Here is a 20,649-nt window from a genome sequence, read left to right on the forward strand (position 1 = left end):
TCTCATCTGCCCCATGAGAGCTCTGTTGCTCCACACAAGAGATTGCAGCCAATGGTTCTAAAGGAAATAGAGTCGCAAGAAATTCAGGATGGAATTGGAGTTTGGAGAATTATGATGATGTTCTAGAAGAAGATGACTTAGCTATATTTGAATAAATGTAGATTGTTGTACTGTACTTTAAAAAAATAACACATCCCCTGAAAATAAGCCCAAGGGTGTCTTCTTGAGGAAAAATAAATATAAGACCTTGTCTTTTTTCGGGGAAACATGGTGGTACACATTAAGCTTTATGGGATAGCCTATTGCTCCTAGGCTACAAACCTGAATACAATGTTATTGTACTGACTGCTGCAGGCATTTGTAACACAATGGTAAGTATTTGTGTACCTAAACATAGAAAAGTTATAATAAAAAAATTATGGTACAAAAGATAAAAAATGGTATACGTTTATAGAGCAATTAACCAAGAATGTAGCTTGCAGAACCGGAAGTTGCTTTGGGTGAGTCAGTGAGGACTGAATGTGAAGGCCTACAACATCTGTACACTGCTGCAGACTTTATAAACACTGTACTTTTAGGCTGCACTAAATTTATTTAAATTATTTTTCCTTTCTTCAATAATAAATTAACTCACTGTAACTTTTTTTTTACCTTATAAACTTTTTAACTTTTTTTAACTTTTGACTCTATTGTAATAACACTTAGCTTAAAACACACACATTGTACACTGTACAAAAATATTTTATTTCTTTGTATCCTTCCTCTGTAAGCTTTTTTCTATTTAAAAAATTGTTTTGCTTTTTGAACTTTTTTGTTAAAAATGAGGACATAAACACACAGATTAGCCTAGGCCTACACAGGGTCAGGATCATTAATATCACTGTCTTCCGCCTCCACATCTTGTCCCACAGGAAGGTCTTTAAGGGCAGTAACACTGTCATCTCCTATGGCAATATTGCTTTCTTTTGCAAAACCTTATGAAGGATCTGTCTGAAGCTATTTTACAGTCAACTTTTATTTTTAATAAGAGTATGCTCTAAAATAATGATAAAAAGTATAGTATAGTAAATCCATAAACTAGCAACATCGTCATTCGTTATCGTGATTGAGCACCATGTACTATACATAGCTGTAGGTGCAGTACTTTTCTGTGACTGGCAGGGCAGTCTGTCTGTTCACAACAGCATCACCACAGACACACGAGCAGTACGCTACGCCATGACATTGCGATGGCTATAGCATCACTAGGTCATAGGAATTTTTCAGTTCCATTACAATTTTATGGGGCTGTCAGTTCTATTTTATCACTGTTATGTATGTGGTGTGTCACTGACCGAATGTCATTGTATAGTACATGACTGTATTTGAATTGTCACTGCCGGTATTTCAACCATTTCTCCATTGAAATACAATAACCACCTATTTGGATTCTTTGTTTTCTATCTTTACCCTCTCCAGTCTCTCCTCCATATAGCTTCCAGAACTTATTTTCAAAAATGAAAATCTAGGTTTGTCAATCCCTGTTTTAAAACGTTTTGCCAGATGTGGTGGTATGCACAGATAGTTCCAGCTACTCAGGAGGCTGAGGCAGGAGGATGGCTTGAGGCCGGGAGTTCAAGGCTGCCGTGAGCTAGGATTGTGCCACTGTACTCCAGCTTGACAGATAGAGCAAGACCCTGTCTCTTAAATACAACAGCATAGCACAGTCATAGCATTGTCAAAAAAGAAAAAAAAAGGGGAACGTAAAAATAAAGATAAATAAATATTTAAAAAAAAAACAATAGCAACAAAAACCTTTTGATGGCTCTCTGTTGCTTTATAATTAGATTCAAACTGTATCTTTGCATACAATGTCCCCTGCAAAATCTGTTCCCTACATGTCCCTCTAGCATCATCTCTCAGCATTTTCCCACTCACATGTCACACTCTAACCATTTTCAATGCCTTTTAGCCTCTTCAGTGGGCCCTGCACCCTCTTATCTGTGTTCCATACTCCTCATCCCCTAGAAACCCAGCTCTCTCCCATCTAATCTGTTTGCCTTCTCCTGCTCTCCGCCCACCAGCAAACACACACCTTTACCACATAAACAAAGACTTTTACTTGGATGGCTTCTTGTCTTTTGAGGCTCAACTCTTGTGGCGCCTGCTCTAGGAAGTGTTCCCTGTTATTCCTCAGATCTTCACTCATCCAGTTCAGGGACCTCCTATATAAGCCTAAGGTATACCCTGTATCTCCATCACACATAGGACTTACCACACTGTGTTGCACTGATCCGGTTTCAAATCTTTCTTTCTCAGTAGAATGTGAGGTCCTTGAGGGCAAGTGCTAGTCCTATGTGTTTCTGTTTTTCTACCATTTAACAAGCACCAGACACATAGTTGGCAGGCAATAAATATTTGTTAAAATCAATTGAATGGTTTTTTTGGCTTCTCTTCCAATCCATTCCCTGCCTTAAGGCAACAAATGCCTACACACTCAAAACAAATGCTTGTGTGGACCAAATACATGAGTGGCCAGCTTTGCAGATTTGGCAATACCAGAAAGAAAGAGTTAGTTCTGGGGATTACATCACAAAGTTAGGCTATTCAGAGGGCGAGGTTGCTGTTGTGTTGCAGTGCTGTGATACTAATGGTGACTCACTGTTTCATTGTGTTTGCTTTCACTTGCATATCCCAAGTTTCCTGTGCTTATATCAGGGACCAGAGGAACTGAAAAGTAGAAAGATTTTTCATCTCAGAAACGCCTGTAATTTATATCATTTATTTCTTGAATACAGAATCCAAAGTAGTAGATTTTAGTTATGTGGGCATTTTTGCTATCCTTAGATTTGATCTTCTAAAGCACCAACTACTTATTCCTTATATATTCTAGGTACTAGATATATTGTTCGTTGAAATGATGTAACAATAAGCCTTGTTCATATATGAACCCTGGACAATGAGTTAGAAAAATGCCACAAAAATCTAGTAAGACTACAGATCATATACATTTGCAAACTACCCAAAATGGACTTTAATATATTCTATGGCATATCTTTGTCTCATATAGTAGTATGTAACTTTCATAAGGAAATTAGATCATTTTCAAGTTCCTTTTTAGTCTAAAATTCTTGCATTCTGTAATTCTTTTCTGGTCTTTACCATTTATTCTTAGCTACTTGAATAATAGCCCTTTTCAAAGCTTCAGTAGCCTTTCTCTCAGGAATAATGTGGAGCCATCCCAGTCTAGAATTTTTTAGTTTACTATGTTCATAGTGCTATCACCTGTCTAGGAAAATGTCCCAACACTGACTCTTTATGTATTTACATTCACCTTACAGACATTTTTGTTCAATTAAACAATTTTGTTTTCCAGTGCATACTGTACAGAGGGGCAATACAGTGTTGTGTTTAGCAGCTCAGATTCTAGGGCCAGACGTATCTGGGTTTGACTCCCAGGTCAGCATTGACTATTTTATGTAATCAAAAGTTATTTACCTTCTCTGAGCTTTAGTTTCCCCTGTAAATGGGAATAGTAACTGTATCAACCTCACACATTTGTGATATTTTATTAATATAAGACAGTTCTTGCAAAGCAGCACTTAGGAGAGTATCTGTGAAGGAAATATGTGTGTGTGCATGTGTCTGTGTGTCTATGAGCTCAACAAATGTTGGTGATTTTTTTTATGTGCCAAGCACATGGACAACAGCGGTGAATAAGACAGCTATAAGCTCTGACCTTCTAGACAATTAAATAAGCAATTACAATAAAAGGCGATGACTATTATGATTGAAATACAGTTATTTGTTCATGGATGTATTAATAGTAGAAAGCTATATACAGTCTAGAGGTCAGAGAAGGCCACTTTGAGGAAGTAACATGAAGCTGAGACTGATAAGTAAGTAGACTCTTAGCTAAAATATAGGTTTTAATGATAGAAATCATACTGTAGCACAATTTTGAGAGACCACGAAGATCCCAGAATATGCCCCTCAAGAACATTAAGAGACTATACTGTTAAGGGTGTCACTTAGCATTAAACAAAATAAAAGTGAAATGTGAAACTTAGAAAAAGAAAGAACCCTCTGAGGTAGGAACTAGTATTTATTTGATGACAGTACATTAGGTGCATGCTTAGCTGGAAAAGTGGGAGTGAGGGGGTATATGAAGAAGATGACGATCACTAACATTTATGCAGATTATTTAATCTTCTAGACAACCACTTGAGACAGGAATGATGAACCCTGTTTTATGAATAAGAACACTGAGGCATTATGAGGTTAAGTAACTTGCCTAGTGTTCTGTGGCTATTAAGTAGAAGAGTTAAGATTGAAACTCCAGCAGAATTATTCCATAGGCCATGCTCTTAGCCTCTGTGCTAACAGCCTCTGAACAATGAGTCAGACACAGTCCAAGCCCATAAGGAGCTCAGAGTCTAGAGGACAGTAATTGTCCTGGAGTACAACTGCTGGGGCAAGACTTATTTTGCAGTCCCTTATTTCACTAAGTTAGCAACCCTAACTGGTCTCTTTACCTGATTCCCCACATGCAGTATATCGTTTCTGCCTATCTACTCAGATCCCTCCCCCTCTCCTTCTGTGCTAACAAAGGCCTCCTGGTATTGTGTGCCATTTAATGTTTGCAAATGAATATTTTCAGATACACAGGTTTTTTTTAAGGATCTTTACATTTCTTTTCCATATAACTTTATTTCCCCATATTGTGAGGATATGAACTTGCATGCTGACTTAAAGGCAGGCTCTAATTTACACTCCACATTAGAAGCTTTGTGTGAATACAAATTGATTATCAAATTTTCCTTCAAATGAACTTAAGAATGTTCCTTGCAAAGAGAAAGGGATTTATATAGCCTTTTAATAAAGATATAGGATTCTGTAATGGCCTGGTGTTCTCCAGGCTTAATGACTCCTTTGAGTTTTGTTTGCTTTAAATAAGCAGAATTTTAAACATTTTAGTTCACCTTTAGAAAGCTCTTGTCACTGACTAAAAGTAGTAGCATAGAGTAGCTCTCATTTTAGAATTCAGTGGGACAGTATTAATGGCTCAGTAAACATTTGATCACGTTTGCCCTAGCAAAATCAAGAAGAAAAGCCAGATATTCTGAAAAAGCCCTTCACAGTTTTCTTCACATAAGAAGGTATTGTTTGCAACATAATCGTGGAGAACAGAAGCTCAGCATTATTAAACAGTTTTCATCCATGACCAAAGTGTAGGGTAACATAGGTACCTTGAAGTCCCCAAAATCTGAAAGGCTGCTCATTTTTGCCTTCTTTCTTGCCAAATTTTGTATCAGATAGTCTCATAGTGACACATTTTGCAATATTTTTGCCTCCAATGTTTCTCCCATGTGCCTTTCAAATGCTAGAGAGCAGCAGGGCCTACACTAGAGAGCAGGCTGAAGATAATTCATCTGAGAAAACTCTGACATCGCCCATCACCAGCCATTTCCCTCTCTTCATTTCCTCTAGACTAAATTAAGCAGACCCAGTGCTCGCTAGCAGGATCATTTCTAAAATCAGCTGTGCTTGACTTTCCCTGTGCCTCATCAAAAGGCCTTTAACCCAGCTGCTTCTTGGGGAAAAAAAATCCTGCAATAAATATCATAGGCACAAATGTTATACTAATGACTGCGAAGTAATTAATATCTGTGCTGAAGTTGAAAGCAGAGCCTGTGGAGATGAGCTCCAGTTCTCTGACATCCAGGAAGGAAAAGGCTTTGAAAGATGCCCTAGGTGAGAAAGTACTGAAGGCCAGTGGGGCTGGAGCTGTAGGGAGCCTGTCTTCGGCCACCTGGAGTCTCTTCTGACACTGGTCCAGCATTTCCTCTTATGTGCCCCAGACCTGTTTCCCTCCCGCTGTGTGCACATTTCTTTCCATTTCCTGAAAGTCTCAAGAACTGCACCACCAGTTAAAAGAACAACTTATGTTTCAGTCTCTTAGAATCTAGTTAGCTCTTTCATTTCCTTTTTTATTTACTTGTGACGGTCAAACTTACATTCCTTTTCATTTTCTGAGTCTTGATTATTTCAAGAATTTTTTTTTTCTTTTAGCTACTAGTGAATGCTAATATAAGATAGCTCAGGATCCCTCCTCTAATGCTAAAAATAACCTTACTTCATCTTCAGAATAGTATTGAGCTAAATGTGATATGGTATTCTAGATTCAGCCCTGTAATAGTAAAAGGACATAAATGGAAAAACTGGGAAAAATCCAAATAAAAGCTGTAGGCTAGTTAAGAGTGTAGTACTAATGTAATTTCTTAGTTTTGATGAAGTTCCATGTTTATGTATAATGTTAATATGAAGGAAAGCTGGATAAAGGCATATAGGAGCTCTCAATTATCTTTGCAACTCTTCTATAAATCTAAAGTTATTTCAAAATAAAAAGTTAAAAAAATTGTTTCTAATAGTATTGATTCCAAGATTTTGCAAATTTGGGATATTTAGTATAAGTGTGCTAAAGGCCAAACACATACCTATGGCTCTACACTAGGGTTTCCTGCCACATTCTTGTTGTACATTACACAGAAGTCAGATAAACCTAGACTCAGTTCCCAGATCTGTCACCTCTAGCTGTGTAAACTTGAGCAAGTAACTGGTTGCTCTAAGGACTGGTTCTTATCTGTATAATGGGGATGATGAGTCCTACTTCACAGTAGGACTGTGGGTAAGAGAACAGCCCAGGGCCTGCCACATGGTAAGCCCTCCAAATGTCACTCTTAATAGCCCTCCAGGATGGTACTTTGAGAAAAGCAAAATTTGGGTTCCTGTTCCTTCCTTAAGTTTGTTTTCACTCCTGAAAATTGCTTTCCACCTCCCACTAAGGGTATAGAAAGGTCACTACTTTCCCTGAGAGCAGGGCAAAAAACCTGATTCCAAGATAAGCAGGGAAGGATATAAGTAAAGATGGTTGGCCTTCCATCTCTGGCCTATCTATCCTTCCTGGGCTTGTCCCCTTCAGACAGGCCTGAGACCATGACCTGCCTTTCCTTGTCAGCACCAACAAGTACCAGTCGTCTCTTCGCAGTTCCTAGCTTACTTAGACCTTACTTCTACCCTTGCCTTGACTTTCCTAAGCAGATGGGTATTTCTAAGCCTTTTCCTTCTCATTGTGGATTGATGAGCTTTCTCTCCTCTTAAGGAAATTTCTATTGTCAGAGCCCCAGAAATTAAACTGTGCCTTTATTGTTTGATTCAGCAAGTATTTATTAAATACCTACTTTTTGCTAGACCCAATGTAAACATAATCCCAGCTGTTAGAGAGCTCACAGTCTAGTTTACAAGAAAGTAAATAGATATTGTAATCAGTATGATCTACTTTACAGTTAAATAAATAGAAAAATTAGTAAAGAAGAATGAGTGCTATGGGGACTGAAATCAGAGTACCATAGGAATATTCCTCTCCTTTCCTTGCGCTCTCCGAGGAGAAGAGCCTCTGGGCTCTAAGGTCCTGCCTCCTGGGAGCTGCTAGGCCCAGAAGAGTTTGTCCTTGTTACTGGCTTTTGTCCATATAACCCTCCTGCCCAAAGCAAACTCTCTTTTGGTCTCATAATGGCAAATTTCTTTTGCCTTCAAAATTTAAAACATCCAGGATACTTGAGGTGCAGGGACAAGGAAAGAAGGACACTGCTGTGGTAAGACACCTCCGGTCCTGCTATAAACCAGCAGGTAGACCTGGAAATTGGGAGAGGTTGAAGGAGTTTACATGGAACCTCATATATACATGCTTGACTTGGGTCCTCTGTCTTTTAGTTTGAAAGCATGATAGCTCAGAAATCTGCGTTGACACCAGTTGTGTCCTAAAGAACTAGTCAAAGGGAATCATTTCTTCTATGCACATGTAGCTCTTAATACATGCCCTCATTATAAACGTTTATCTCACTGTATTGCATTTATCTATTTTTAAGTCTGTCTTTCACTAGACAGTGAATGCCGAGCCTGGTCCAGTGCCTGCTACTTGGCAGCTTTTTGAGAGCTTGAGGGTAAAGAAGATCAAAATAACTTCATTGTGAGTTGTGTTAGATTGTAGCAATGAATTCTACACACTAATCTTTGGTCATCTATCTCATAACAGCTTAAAAAGAAAGAAAAATCACTCAGGTCTTGAGTCTTGCTTCTACCCTTCACTTACTGTACCACCACCTCTCACTCACTCTGTTCCCTCCTCCCTTCATTCAAATGGGTCAGAAGTGGCACAGTTCAGCCCCCTCTGGGAGAGCCTTCCAAAGGGTCCAGTTCTAATTAACATCACAAAGGAATTGTTCCTCTAATCCTGAGAAAGCTTTCCCAGCCTCTCAGTCCCACTCACTGTGTTACCTAAGCTTTCAAACTGTCGCTACGATGTTGCTCTTTTGGCACCACATTCCCATAAATGTATAATTTTGCTTTTGTGATGTCCTTGACCCTAAAACCTGAGTCCTGACAGTGTTAGTGCCTACAGCTTAGAGCTGAGCATGGATATTTATATAGATATGGGAATACGGAGAAACTAGCAGTTAGGAAGCTTATAAAAGAACAACATAGACAAGGAATATAGCAGCTCATTATATTTGCTACTTTTAAACTAACATTAATAAGTGATGATATGGCCGGGTGCGGTGGCTCATGCCTGTAATCCTAGCACTCTGGGAGGCCGAGGCGGGCGGATTGCTCAAGGTCAGGAGTTCGAAACCAGCCTTAGCAAGAGCGAGACCCTGTCTCTACTATGAATAGAAAGAAATTAATTGGCCAACGAATATATATAGAAAAAATTAGCTGGGCATGGTGGTGCATGCCTGTAGTCCCAGCTACTCGGGAGGCTGAGGCAGGAGGATCACTTGAGCCCAGGAGTTTGAGGTTGCTGTGAGGTAGGCTGACACCAGGGCACTCACTCTAGCCTGGGCAACAAAGTGAGACTCTGTCTCAAAAAAAAAAAAAAAAAAAAAATGATGATAGTAGAAGAGTGGAAATGATGGCCTTTAAGTGTTAGGAAAGCTTTGCAAAAAGGGGGAAAGCAACCATAAAAAATTTCACTCCAGGATCTTCTCATTTCTATAAATTGGGCTACTGATTTCTAAATTTATAGACTTCCCAAAACTACTTGTATTATCTCTAAACATGTCTTAAGGTGCCACAGATGCTCAAAACAAATCTAGCCTGTATTGCTAATGAACATGCAAACAGTTTTCCCCATCTGCCACCTCTGTCTAAAAGGCTAGGAAGGCTAACTCCTTGATCACAAAGAACACAGTTATTGTCTACAGAGAAGTCAAGTACAAAGGCCACCAGCCTTTGCAGGCCACCAGAGATTAACAGCTGCTTCTTTGATTGGGAGAGGTGATAACAGTTACTTTAGTTAATAATTGGATGGATTCCCTGACCATGTAATTCAGGATTGAGGCTGTCATTTTTTGCTGGCCTTTAACCAAACTGGGTTATTAGAATGGAGCCAATAATCCTATTAGTCAGTTGTCAGTCTCATAGTGGGAGAGAGCAGGGGAAGACAGAGCTATTAAGGTGTTATGCCAAGTATATAAGGAAAAGCACACATTTCATTTTTAAAGGTATTTTTTTTCCTTTATCAAATCAGAATTATAAAGCTTTTTATGGAAGCTTTTTCCAGTTTTACATATCTGAATGCAGAGTATTTGGGGAAAAAAGTAAAAGGGCTAAGGAAAGTTGACCTTTCTAGAATGAAATAGTTTCAATCACTGAAAAAACTTTGCTTGGTACCTACAGTGTATGCATCCTGGCTTAACCCTGGTTAGGAACACAGAGAAAGGAACGTTTAAGTTTTACAGTCTAGTACAAGGACACACATAATTTTAGGTAAAGTAGAAAGGGATAAGGGCCACAAACGAAAGAGAGCTTTGACTTTAGTTGAGGGGATCAGGAAAGGCTTACATGGAAGAAGCAACATTTGATCTTGGTCTTAAAAGATTGAGAGAGAGCATTTGAACATTATGAATTGATAAGGTAGACGTTTGGGTGGAGAGAATAATTATGGGTAAGCATTTTTAGTGTACTTGCTTTTTCTGGATGCTGAGAGAGGTATGGACAAGTATAAGATTGTGTGTTTGAAGAGCATCCAGTGTGTGTCTGTGTCTGAACAGCCATGATTTATTTTCTAACAGACAGACAATGTAAGCAGATACAACTACAGGGTTTCTTCCTGGATCATACATTCACAAGGCATTATCTGCCAAACAGTGAGAAAGCCACTGGTTTCTTTTTGGTAACAATATCCCTTTCACAGTGTAAACAGATACTATTATTGTGTTTACCTACAGTTCCAGGGGCAAAAGCACACCTTTGCAAAAACAAAAAACAAAAAAACTTTGGGTAACAAGTTTTGATCTACATTTCAATAACAGCCTTTCATATAGAGCAGAAAGAGTTCTATACCTGGAAGTTAGGGTCTTGCTTTCTCTATCCTTGTTAAACCATTAAGGTTCTAAGGCTGAAAGAATTTTGTAATTCTACAACCTTAGTTTTTGGGTTTTTTAAAAAGTACATTCAAAAAACAAAACAAAGAAAATAATGGGTACAGGGTTGGAGTGGCATATAAAACAGGTTCCTAAATAGATGGCAGACCTTGTCTGTTTGTCCACAAACAGTTACCATGGAAATGTACAGTAGTTCTTTCCCCAGTCAGACTAAGTAGTTGTCTTTTCCACTGTGGTTCAATAAGTTCCAACTGTTCCACTTTGAAATAGGTGATAGTCTTTGGAAATAATCATTTCAGGTTGTACAAATTTTCTATGTATACAATCTATCATAAGTAACAACATTACTTTCAAGACACGCTTCTTTTCAGAATTAAGAAAAAAAATCCTAGTCCACATTTGTTTGGGCATAGTTTATTTTTTTATTTTTTGCAAAGCAGCATAGCAGTGATTGTGATTGTGTATGACTATTTAAGGCTGAGGTTATAACCATAGATAAAATTTGCATATCAGTAAGAAAAAAGAAAACAGGAGGAGGAGATGGGTTCTTAAAGGGGGAAAAAACTACCACAGATTCTAAATGTTTCACTTTGTCTTCCTTTCTCCTTCCATGCAAGCTCCCCTTTAGCTTAGTCATGTAGTAGACTTCTAGAAATAGGACAGAAAGATTTTCATCAAGATGAGATGTGATTGCTTCTTGGCAAGCCAAAATCAGTCCACATATGGATTTGGTTCTACCCAAACAGTGTTTTAACATAATTTATATTTAGAAATTCAATTTCATATATAAGAAATCCAGATAACTCCTCTCTTAAAAAAAAAAAAATCGAATGGTCTGGCCATATCCGGCCAATATTCTGGCGTAAAGCAACCAAGGTAGGGCTTATACTCTCCAACTGTCTTTGCCCTACTGTTCAAGTGTGCACTTATGTGAACACCTACTATGTGCCAGGCATTGTTCCAAGGGCTAGAGTTAAAATTTAAATTTTTTTTATTTGTGTAAATATATGGGGTAAAATTGTAATTTTGCTACAAACATATATTGTGTAGTGGTAAGTCAGGGCTTTTAATGTATCCATCACCGGAATAATGTACATTTTATTCATTAAGTAATTTTTCATCATCCAGTGCCCCAACCCATTCACCCTTCAAAGTCTCCATTGTCTATCATTCTACATCCACATGTACACAATATTTAACTTCCACTTATAAGCAAGAACATATGGTATTTGTCTTTCTGTGTCTGAATTGTTTCACTTAAGATAATGGCATCCAGTTACATTATTTTCTTGCTGCAAGAGACATGATTCCATTCTTTTTTATGGCTGAATAGTATCCCACTGTGTATGTATACCACATTTTCTTTATTCAGTCACCCATTGATGAACACTTATGTTGATTCCATATCTTTGCTATTGTGAATAGTGCTGCAGTAAACATATGAGTGCAGATACCTTTTGATACAATGATTTTGTTTCCTTTGGGTAGATACCCAGCAATGGGATTGCTGGATCAAATAGTAGTTTGTTTTTTAGTTCTTTGAGAAATCCCCATATGGTTTTCCATAGCAGTTGTACTAATTTACATTCCCACCAACAGTGCAAAAATGGTCCCGTTTTTCCACATCCTCTTCAGCATCTGGTGGTTTGTTTTTTTTTTTTTTTTTTTTGAGACAGAGTCTCACTTTGTCGTCCAGGCTAGAGTGAGTGCCGTGGCGTCAGCCTAGCTCACAGCAACCTCAGACTCCTGGGCTCAAGCGATCCTCCTGCCTCAGCCTCCCGAGTAGCTGGGACCACAGGCATGCGCCACCATGCCTGGCTAATTTTTTACATATATATATCAGTTGGCCAATTAATTTCTTTCTATTTATAGTAGAGACGGGGTCTCGCTCTTGCTCAGGCTGGATTTGAACTCCTGACCTCGAGCAATTCGCCCGCCTCGGCCTCCCAGAGAGCTAGGATTACAGGCGTGAGCCACCACGCCCGGCCTGTCTTTTTAATAATAGCCATTCTGACTGGTATGAGATGATATCTCATTGTGGTTTCAATTTGCATTTCTTTGATGATAGTGATGCTGAGCATTTTTTCATATGCTTCTTGGCCATTTGTATTTCTTCTTTTGAAAAATGTCTATTGTCCTTTGCTTCCTTTTTAATGGAGCATCCAGTCTTGTTGTGGCATCAAGGCATCCAGAAATGGAAAGAAACAGGGTAGGGGAGGTGCCAGATGATTGGCACAGGACGGTAGTGTGGTGGAAATAGAGAGGAACAGGAGATGGGAAGCCTTCTGCTTCTTTTAAGTCTACCTGGATTGTTATGTGAAAATTATTTCCTTTTTTTGATTTGCATATGCAGTGTTTAATGCCACATGCTTGAGAAGGGTTTTTTTTCCCCCTTAATTTTAACGTTTGAGACAGCTTGATTTTTCTTTCACCATCAGACGAAGAAGTCATCTGATATCTAACAGGATTGTTGCAACCATCTTTATGTGTAGAGAGAAGGGTTCCTCTGCGCTGCCAGGGAATGGAATCTAGTGAGCTATGTTCCTCCTTGTTGTACTCACATGTCTCTGTCTTGGGTTAATCTTTATCATGTCTCACAGGACAATTTTGATGTCTGAAATAAATCCTTTCATCTGTTCCTACTTTTGTTTATTCACTAATTCATCAAGTATTTTCTATTACTATTCTGTGCCAGGAGTGGGGCTGCAAAGATGTTGCTCTTGAGGAACATACAGATGAGAGAGAAGGTGCCGCAAGGTAGGGCAGAGATGATGGGATGATCAGGAGTTGCTACATGACATGAAGAAGTTAGCAGGATGCTGTGCAGTATGTCCATCTGGTCATGTCTACAGAGGAGAGTCTGGAGGTGGCTTGCTGTATTTCTAATCCAGAAACACATAAAACGGAACCTTCGTTAATTTCAGGGAGGGAGATGTGTGAGACTTTTTATTTCACAGTTGGCTTTACTTTATATTTCTGAAAAGCTATAAATGATAAATTAAAACTTTAAAACTTCAATTTTCAATAGTGCATTAGTAAAAATTGCTTTTGGATGGCCTTTATCTTCCTGAAATAGGCTTATTTTATCCTGTTTAATGTCTGTTAGAGCCTTTGTCTTCAGTTTTTCCAGAGGTTACATCCATGTAGTTGGCACTGCATAAAAGGCTTTGAGGAGTTTTTCCAAAGGCATAAATGTATACATTGAAATGGTCTGCTTTCACTCAGTTCTTTTCCTCTCCACCTCTGCAATGTTGACCCAGTTCCCCATCGTGGAAAGGTCTACAGGAACAGCAGTGGTGCTGCTCTGTTTCCCTGTGGACAGGTTGATCGATTGTTGCATCGCTTGGCTTGAGGTATTAATATGAAATGTCCAATTTCAAATCAAAAATATAGTTTATTATATCTCAAAAAAAGCAGTACAATTAAGCAAAGTATGTGCCTAAACTATCAACACAGTTTTGCCATCTTAAGGTAGCCTGTTTATGCCAGTAGCAGAGAAGCCTGGAGAGTGAGTGGCAATGCAATCGCAGAAGGTGTTTTCCACAGCTTGTTGAGAATTAAATATTTCTCCTTGCAACAAGTGGTCCAAAGCCTGGAAGAAGTGGTAGTCAGTTGGTGCAAGGTCTGGTGAATATGGTGGATGACAGTTTCCACCTCCAGCTTCTGTAGTTTAAGCAATGTTGTTTGTGCAACATGTTGTCAATTGTTGTCCTGCAAGAGGATTGGCCTGTCTCTATTGACCAGTCTCGGCTGCTCAATAGCAAGTATCCTCATCATTTCATCTAATTGGTTGCAGCAGACATCTACTTTAATCCATTGACCAGGTTTCATGAAACCGTAGTGGAGAATACTAGTGCTGGACCACCAGATACCATTAGATTTTTTGATGAATATTCAGTTTTGAACTGTGTTTCTGCACTTTATCTAATTGGTTGCAGCAGACATCCACTTTAATCCATTGACCAGGTTTCATGAAACTGTAGTGGAGAATACTAGTGCTGGACCACCAGATACCATTAGATTTTTTGATGAATATTCAGTTTTGAACTGTGTTTCAGCACTTCATCTTTATCCTGCCATTGTGCCAAATGCTTGCAATTGTCAGAAATAACCCATTTTTTATCACACAAAACATTACAGTATAGAAATGGTTTTTGCTGTTATGTCATGACAGCAGAGAAAGGCCAGCTTCAAGATGATTTCTCTTCTAATACTTGTTTTAATTCCTGCAGTACCTGTCTATCCAGCTTCTTTACCTTGCTGATTTGACTCAAATGCTCCAATATTGTCGGGTTAGTAACGTCAGACCTTGCTGCTAATTCATGCCTAGGTTGAGATGGATTCACCTCCACTGCAGCTTTCAGCTCATCGTTATCCACCTTGGTCTCAGGTCGCCCGTGTGGCTCATTTTCGAGATTACAGTCACGGGAATGGAACTTCTCGAACCATCGACATACTGTGCGTTCATTAGCCACATCCTTCCCAAACAATTTGTTGATATTTCAAGCTGTCTGCGCTGCATTGGTTCCACAACAGAACTCATATTAAAAAATAACATGAATTTTTGACTTATCCATGGATTCACAAGAATTACTCTAAAAAACAATGTGAAAGATAATCACAAACCACAATGTTCATTTTTCAGACTGAGGATGTACGTTCACAATAAAAATATAACAAGAAGTGTCAAAGTGAAATGTCAGAGATATCAACTGTCAAACTTGGTACTTCAGGAAATTGGACATTTCATATTTAATGACCTAAATATTCTATACCTTGTTTCTTAATTGAGAGATGTCAATCCATAAAGGCTTTACACTAAAGCAGAATAGGAGAGGAGAGTTTAGTTCCTTCCTTGATGATTGTTAAGGAGGTTCAAGGTGTACATGTCCTTCAGTCTTGAAAAACTGAATCTCATTCTTTGATCATGAAGCTCAGTTTCAGTGAAGAACCATTCTGTGAGGCAAACACAATAACAAGAATGGGGGATTTCATCCTTGGATCATGCCAGAGAAATGTTTGGCTATTCACATTTTCACATTTAAAACCATGTAAAAGTATCTCTGTTAGCCTTCCTTCTCAAATTGTCATTGAACAACCATTGACTGAGCATGAACATGTACTGAGTGCAGTCCTTATGCTAAGTGCTGGATATGTAGTGATGAAGCAGACATGGTCTCAGATGTTGGCAAGCTCAGAGTTTAGTCGGGATACAAAGATGAAAATCTAGAGGATCATCTCTTTGGGAATAAACAGTATATGCAAAAACAGAGAGGCATGAAAAATAGGGATCATATAAGAATTTGGTTAAGAGAAATAAGAGCATATCAGGGGAAGAAGCTATTAAAGGGAGATCAGATTCTGAAGAATTTTTCTAAGGTAGCAGTCCCCAACCTTTTTGGCACCAGGGGCTGGTTTCATGGAAGACATTTTTCCATGGGGTGGGAGGGCGTGGGGATCTGCAGCCTGGTCCCTACAGGGTAGAATGTGGCCCAGGGGTTGGGGACCGCAGTTCTAAGGTATTTGGACCTCATTCTGTAGCCAGTGAGGAAACAGTCATTAGAGTGTTTTAAACAAAGATTGGCATGATCATATTTACTCTTTAGAATATTTCCTCATTGCATATGTAAGCATCCAGGGCAGGACTACTCAAATGGTGTCCACTGGACAGCACTAGCCCACTGTTACCAGAACATAATGAGATAAATACACAAATCAAGAGTAAGTTTTAGCAAATTGGTGGAGTAATTTTATGTCAGTTACATCTAATATTTTAAAATTAGATGGGCTCCTACTTAGTACATCTTTTATTTTCCATTTGTTCAGTACTTCATTTGTATGGTATTTCACAAAAGTGTCAGTCTATAATGGAATAAAAATTTTAAAAACAAAAAACTGGCTATTACGTAGAGAATTTGAGGAGCAGTGCTCTAGATAGTGTACTGGTGGGGTATACCTGAACCCAGAGATACGTATTAGGAGGTTGCTATAATGCCTCAAGTAAGAAAGCATGAACACTGGAGCTGACATGGCAACAGTAGGCATGGATAGAAGAGGCAAGAGTCCAGAGCTATAACAGAAGTAGAATTATCAAAACGTGGAGACCAAATCAATGTGAAAACTTAGGAAAAGGGAAGAATCTAGAAGAACAAATGTTCTTTTGAGACTCTATTAAAAGTTGGACCCGTACCTTATATGTTACTATGAGCTTCTCCATCCCTGTTTCACAGAGATGTTTAATTTATTTTTAATGTGACTATTCATTTTTAATATTTTTAAATATTTTATCCTTAATTGCTATTTTGCATATAAGAAGAAAGGAGGGGTATATATATGTGTACTTCCCCATCCTTACCTAGACTCCCTCCACTGTTCTTTCTACACTTCAGATGTTTCCATGGTTCCCTAGGCCTGGCATTGGTAAAACTACTGGTGGGGTAACCAGTCACTATCAAATTAAATTCAGAAAATGTTCATACATACTATATGATCTCATTTATATCAAATTGTGCGATACACAAAACTTACAGTAATATAAATCAAATCAATGGTTGCTTCAAGGAGGAGGAGGGATTGACTGCAAAAGGATCATGAAGAAATTTCCTAGGGTAATGGAAATAGTTGAGCCTAGACAAGCATTTGTCAAATTTAATTGAACAATGTACTTAAGATCTGAGTCTTTCACCCAATTGTAACTTTACCTCAATAAAAAAAAAAAAATTGTTAACTAGGAATAGCCAATACACATAATAAGATGTTTAACCTCCCTGGTCATTAGGAAATGGCAAATGAAAACCTCAATATGCCAGTACACACCTATTCAAATGACTAAAGTGAAAACCAACTTTTGATGAGAATGTAAAGTAACTGAAATTAGCACTATACTGCAATAAGCACACAAATTGTTCTAAATATTTTAGAAAGTTGTTTGTCCAGAGTTACTAAAACTGAACCTGTACACACTCTGTGACCCAGCAGTTCTCCTCCTGAGCATATGCCCAACACAGCTGCATGTCACACATGCCATACACACATACATACACACACACACACACACACACACACACACACACAAGTGTTTAAAGCAGTGTTGTCCAGAGGTTCAAAGTGGAAACATTTAAATAAATGTATGTAGAGGGTCAGACCTAGGAATAATATACAGCAGGGAAAATGAATGAAATACTGCTACAGGCAGTAACATGGATGAATTTAGAAATAAACATTTGAGAAAGAAAAGGTAGATACAGTGGGATACATAAAATGATTCTTTTTTTATCGGTTTGAAAAGAAGGCAAAATGAATTAATGATTCTAAAAGTCAAGATAGCTTTTACATTTGGGGAAGAGGGAGAGACAGTGAGTAGGATGGGCACCAGGAATACTATAGCATGCTATAAAGCTTTATTTAATTTTGGAGTTGCTGCAATATCTGTCCAATTTGCTAGAACTCATCTAGCTATACAATTATGATTAGTATAATTTTCTCTGTGTATACTATATCAGAGGTTATTATTATTTTCTAATTATATTGACATCCTAGCATAAGAAGAAGGAATAGTGACAGCATTACATTTTTAAATAAATTACTGAGCACTTGGGTTTTGCAATTTTCTGATTGTTAGTTTTATTAGAAAGAAACATTTTTCCATTAATAACAAAATTATTTTATTCTTGAGTATGATTTCTTGTCTAGCTTTCACAGTGAACTTATTATAGTCACAAAGTATATTTTATTGTGTACAAAAGAGGGAAGAATTGAATGATTAAGATATGCACATTATTATACTGCTAAACTCCAGACATGTATTGGAGCCAATAATTGATAATTGCTCAGAACATCAGAAGAATCAGACTGATATGTTTGAGAGAGTCTGTGCATACTCACATCTTAACCCGCCACGCCAGGGGGGAAAAACTCCATATTTCAAAGAAGTTTCGAGGCTTGGTGAACTGTGGGATGCTAGAAGAAATGCAAGGTAGTGTTGTAATGGAGGGGCATGTTAGTTTGCTTGAGGCTGCCATAACAAAGTACAACAGACTGGATTATTTAAACGATAGAATTGTAGTTTCCCACAGTTTTAGAGGCTGGAAATCCAAGATCAAGCTGTCAGCAGGTTTGGTTTTTCCTCAGGCCTCTCTCCTTGGCTCATAGACAGCCTCCTCTCGCTGTGTCCTCTCATGGCTTCTGGACTGCCACAGGCATGTCCCTGGGTTCTCTTTCTCCTCTTGTAAGAATCCCAGTCATACTGGAAGAAGACCCTAGCCTAACAGCCTCACTTCACTGTAACTTAACCACCTCTTTAAAGGTTTCATCTTTAAATACAGCTGCATTCTGAGATACTGAGGGTTGGAACTTCCACATATGAATTTTGGGAAAACACAATTCAGGCAGTAATAGGTTGTTAGCCTATTTTTTATATATTTAATACAGTGATTCTGCCTATCCTTAAAAACTAATATGGTGTGCCATACACTCACTCCTCCTCTCCCCATGCAGAGGAGTGCAGAGAACTTGAAGAAGTGCCTTCACACAAGAATTGTATACAATTCAGAAATTGTAGAGAAGTGATTACTTCTAAACTAAATCATAGATTTAGTTCTAAAATGGTTACTTTTCTCCCCAAAATAGCTGATGTGTTTTAAAAAAAAAGATACAGTTAAAATGGTCAGATATTAGAATATCTTACATTGCTAAAGTAAAACATTCTAGTAGAAGACATCTTTGTGAAAGTCAATTTATCTTGTTAGGTGGTAATTAAGATTACAAAATGATGTGGTTTTTATAAGTATTGCTAAAATTTTCTATATAAAATGGTTTTTCCCTCTGGCTGAAGTGTCTCTTCCCTTCTCCCGTTCTTTTGCCTGTCTGAAAACCTCAGCTTTCTCAGAGAATCATATCCTGACCCTTTCCCAATATATATTAATATTTAATATTTGGTTCCCTCATTATTCTCATAGAGATCCTTTTCTTTATCTTCAAGGTACTTATCATAATTAAAATCATCTTATTTATAATTATTTGATTACTGTTGGTCCCATCCACTAAATTTTAAGCTTCCTGGGGGAGAGCAACTATGTCTTTTATATTCACCTTTTGACCTACATTTCCTAGCACTGAGTAAGTATTCAACAAATGTTTATAGAATAATTGGACCAACACAATGTTTCAGACTACAACTAAATATTTCATTGGGTTATAATTTTATGTCTGGGGAACTAGGCTAACATTTATTTGTATTTCTGCCTAGAATGTAGCAGATCAGATTGCATTTCAAGTTGCTGGTGGATTAACAGCCCTTGAACACATCCTTCAAGTAGTGGTCCCCGCCACAAATGTGAACACAGTTTCAAGGATTCCTCCTAAGTAAGTATACTTTCTCAATCTGTCTTTTACATTTCATTTGTGGGCCATTTCTGCCCTATGGTTTCCATATGGGGACCACAAGAAAATTGTATGTGTGTTCAGGGTTGAATAGCAAAAGCTTACACTCCCCATTAGGGAGAAAAACAGAGGTGCTCAACTTCATTTACAAAACTCAAATTGAGCCTAAAAAGCCTTATAAAGGAATCTCTTTGGCCTACGACCTGCTCTAATCCTAAATCAAAAAGAATTGATGAACTCCTGGGCAGTTCTAACTGCTTCCAAAAATTGGACGGAAATAAATTGTAGTAACAGAAAGCCAACATTTTGTGTTGTATGTAAAAAAGAGGTAAGCAAGTACATTAACAAAGGCCTGAGCTGTGAAATTTGGAGAAGTCTCTGACATACAGGAAGAGCAGTCAGAGGCCAAGACTGCCATAGTCTAGAGTCCCAGCCAAACTGCTGGGAACCCAGTTGCACTTTGGTCTCTAACTGCACATTACTCTTTGTCATAAGGGTCCTGTGAAGCATTAGACCTAATATCTGCTTCCCTGTTCACTTAAGTAACCCTTTAGTCCCTGGCCACCTGGCATATAGCAGCAGACAGTTTTATTTAGGAAGTATTGTGTTCCTAGGTTGTAACGTGCACAATTTCTAGATGTTTTGTGGCGATTTTTATTTATAGACTTTAAATGAGAAGTTTTAATAAAAGTTAATTTATGCCACTGAGAAAACTATTTAATATTTAGCCCAGCAAAATTGAATGCTTCATTTGTCCATTGGATACAATAGGAAAAACATTTCAAGAATATATTATCTTTTTTCCAAAAATCTGCTAAACTGAATGGTCTTTGCAATGGTGTTT

General features: G+C 38.1%; 1 protein-coding gene across 8 annotated transcripts in view; it reads left to right on the forward strand.

The window, feature by feature from the left end:
• SCAPER (S-phase cyclin A associated protein in the ER) overlaps positions 1–20,649 on the forward strand; it is a 503,757-nt gene that overhangs the window by 328,035 nt on the left and 155,073 nt on the right. For all 8 annotated transcript variants that reach the window (XM_012739362.2, XM_012739365.2, XM_012739364.3 and 5 more), the window contains one exon: positions 19,672–19,787. In XM_012739362.2, the coding sequence (XP_012594816.1) occupies positions 19,672–19,787 (116 nt within the window). The remainder of the gene's footprint in view (positions 1–19,671; positions 19,788–20,649) is intronic.

The sequence above is a fragment of the Microcebus murinus genome, chromosome 6 (assembly GCF_040939455.1).
Source record: "Microcebus murinus isolate Inina chromosome 6, M.murinus_Inina_mat1.0, whole genome shotgun sequence".
Classification (NCBI taxonomy): Eukaryota; Metazoa; Chordata; class Mammalia; order Primates; family Cheirogaleidae; genus Microcebus; species Microcebus murinus.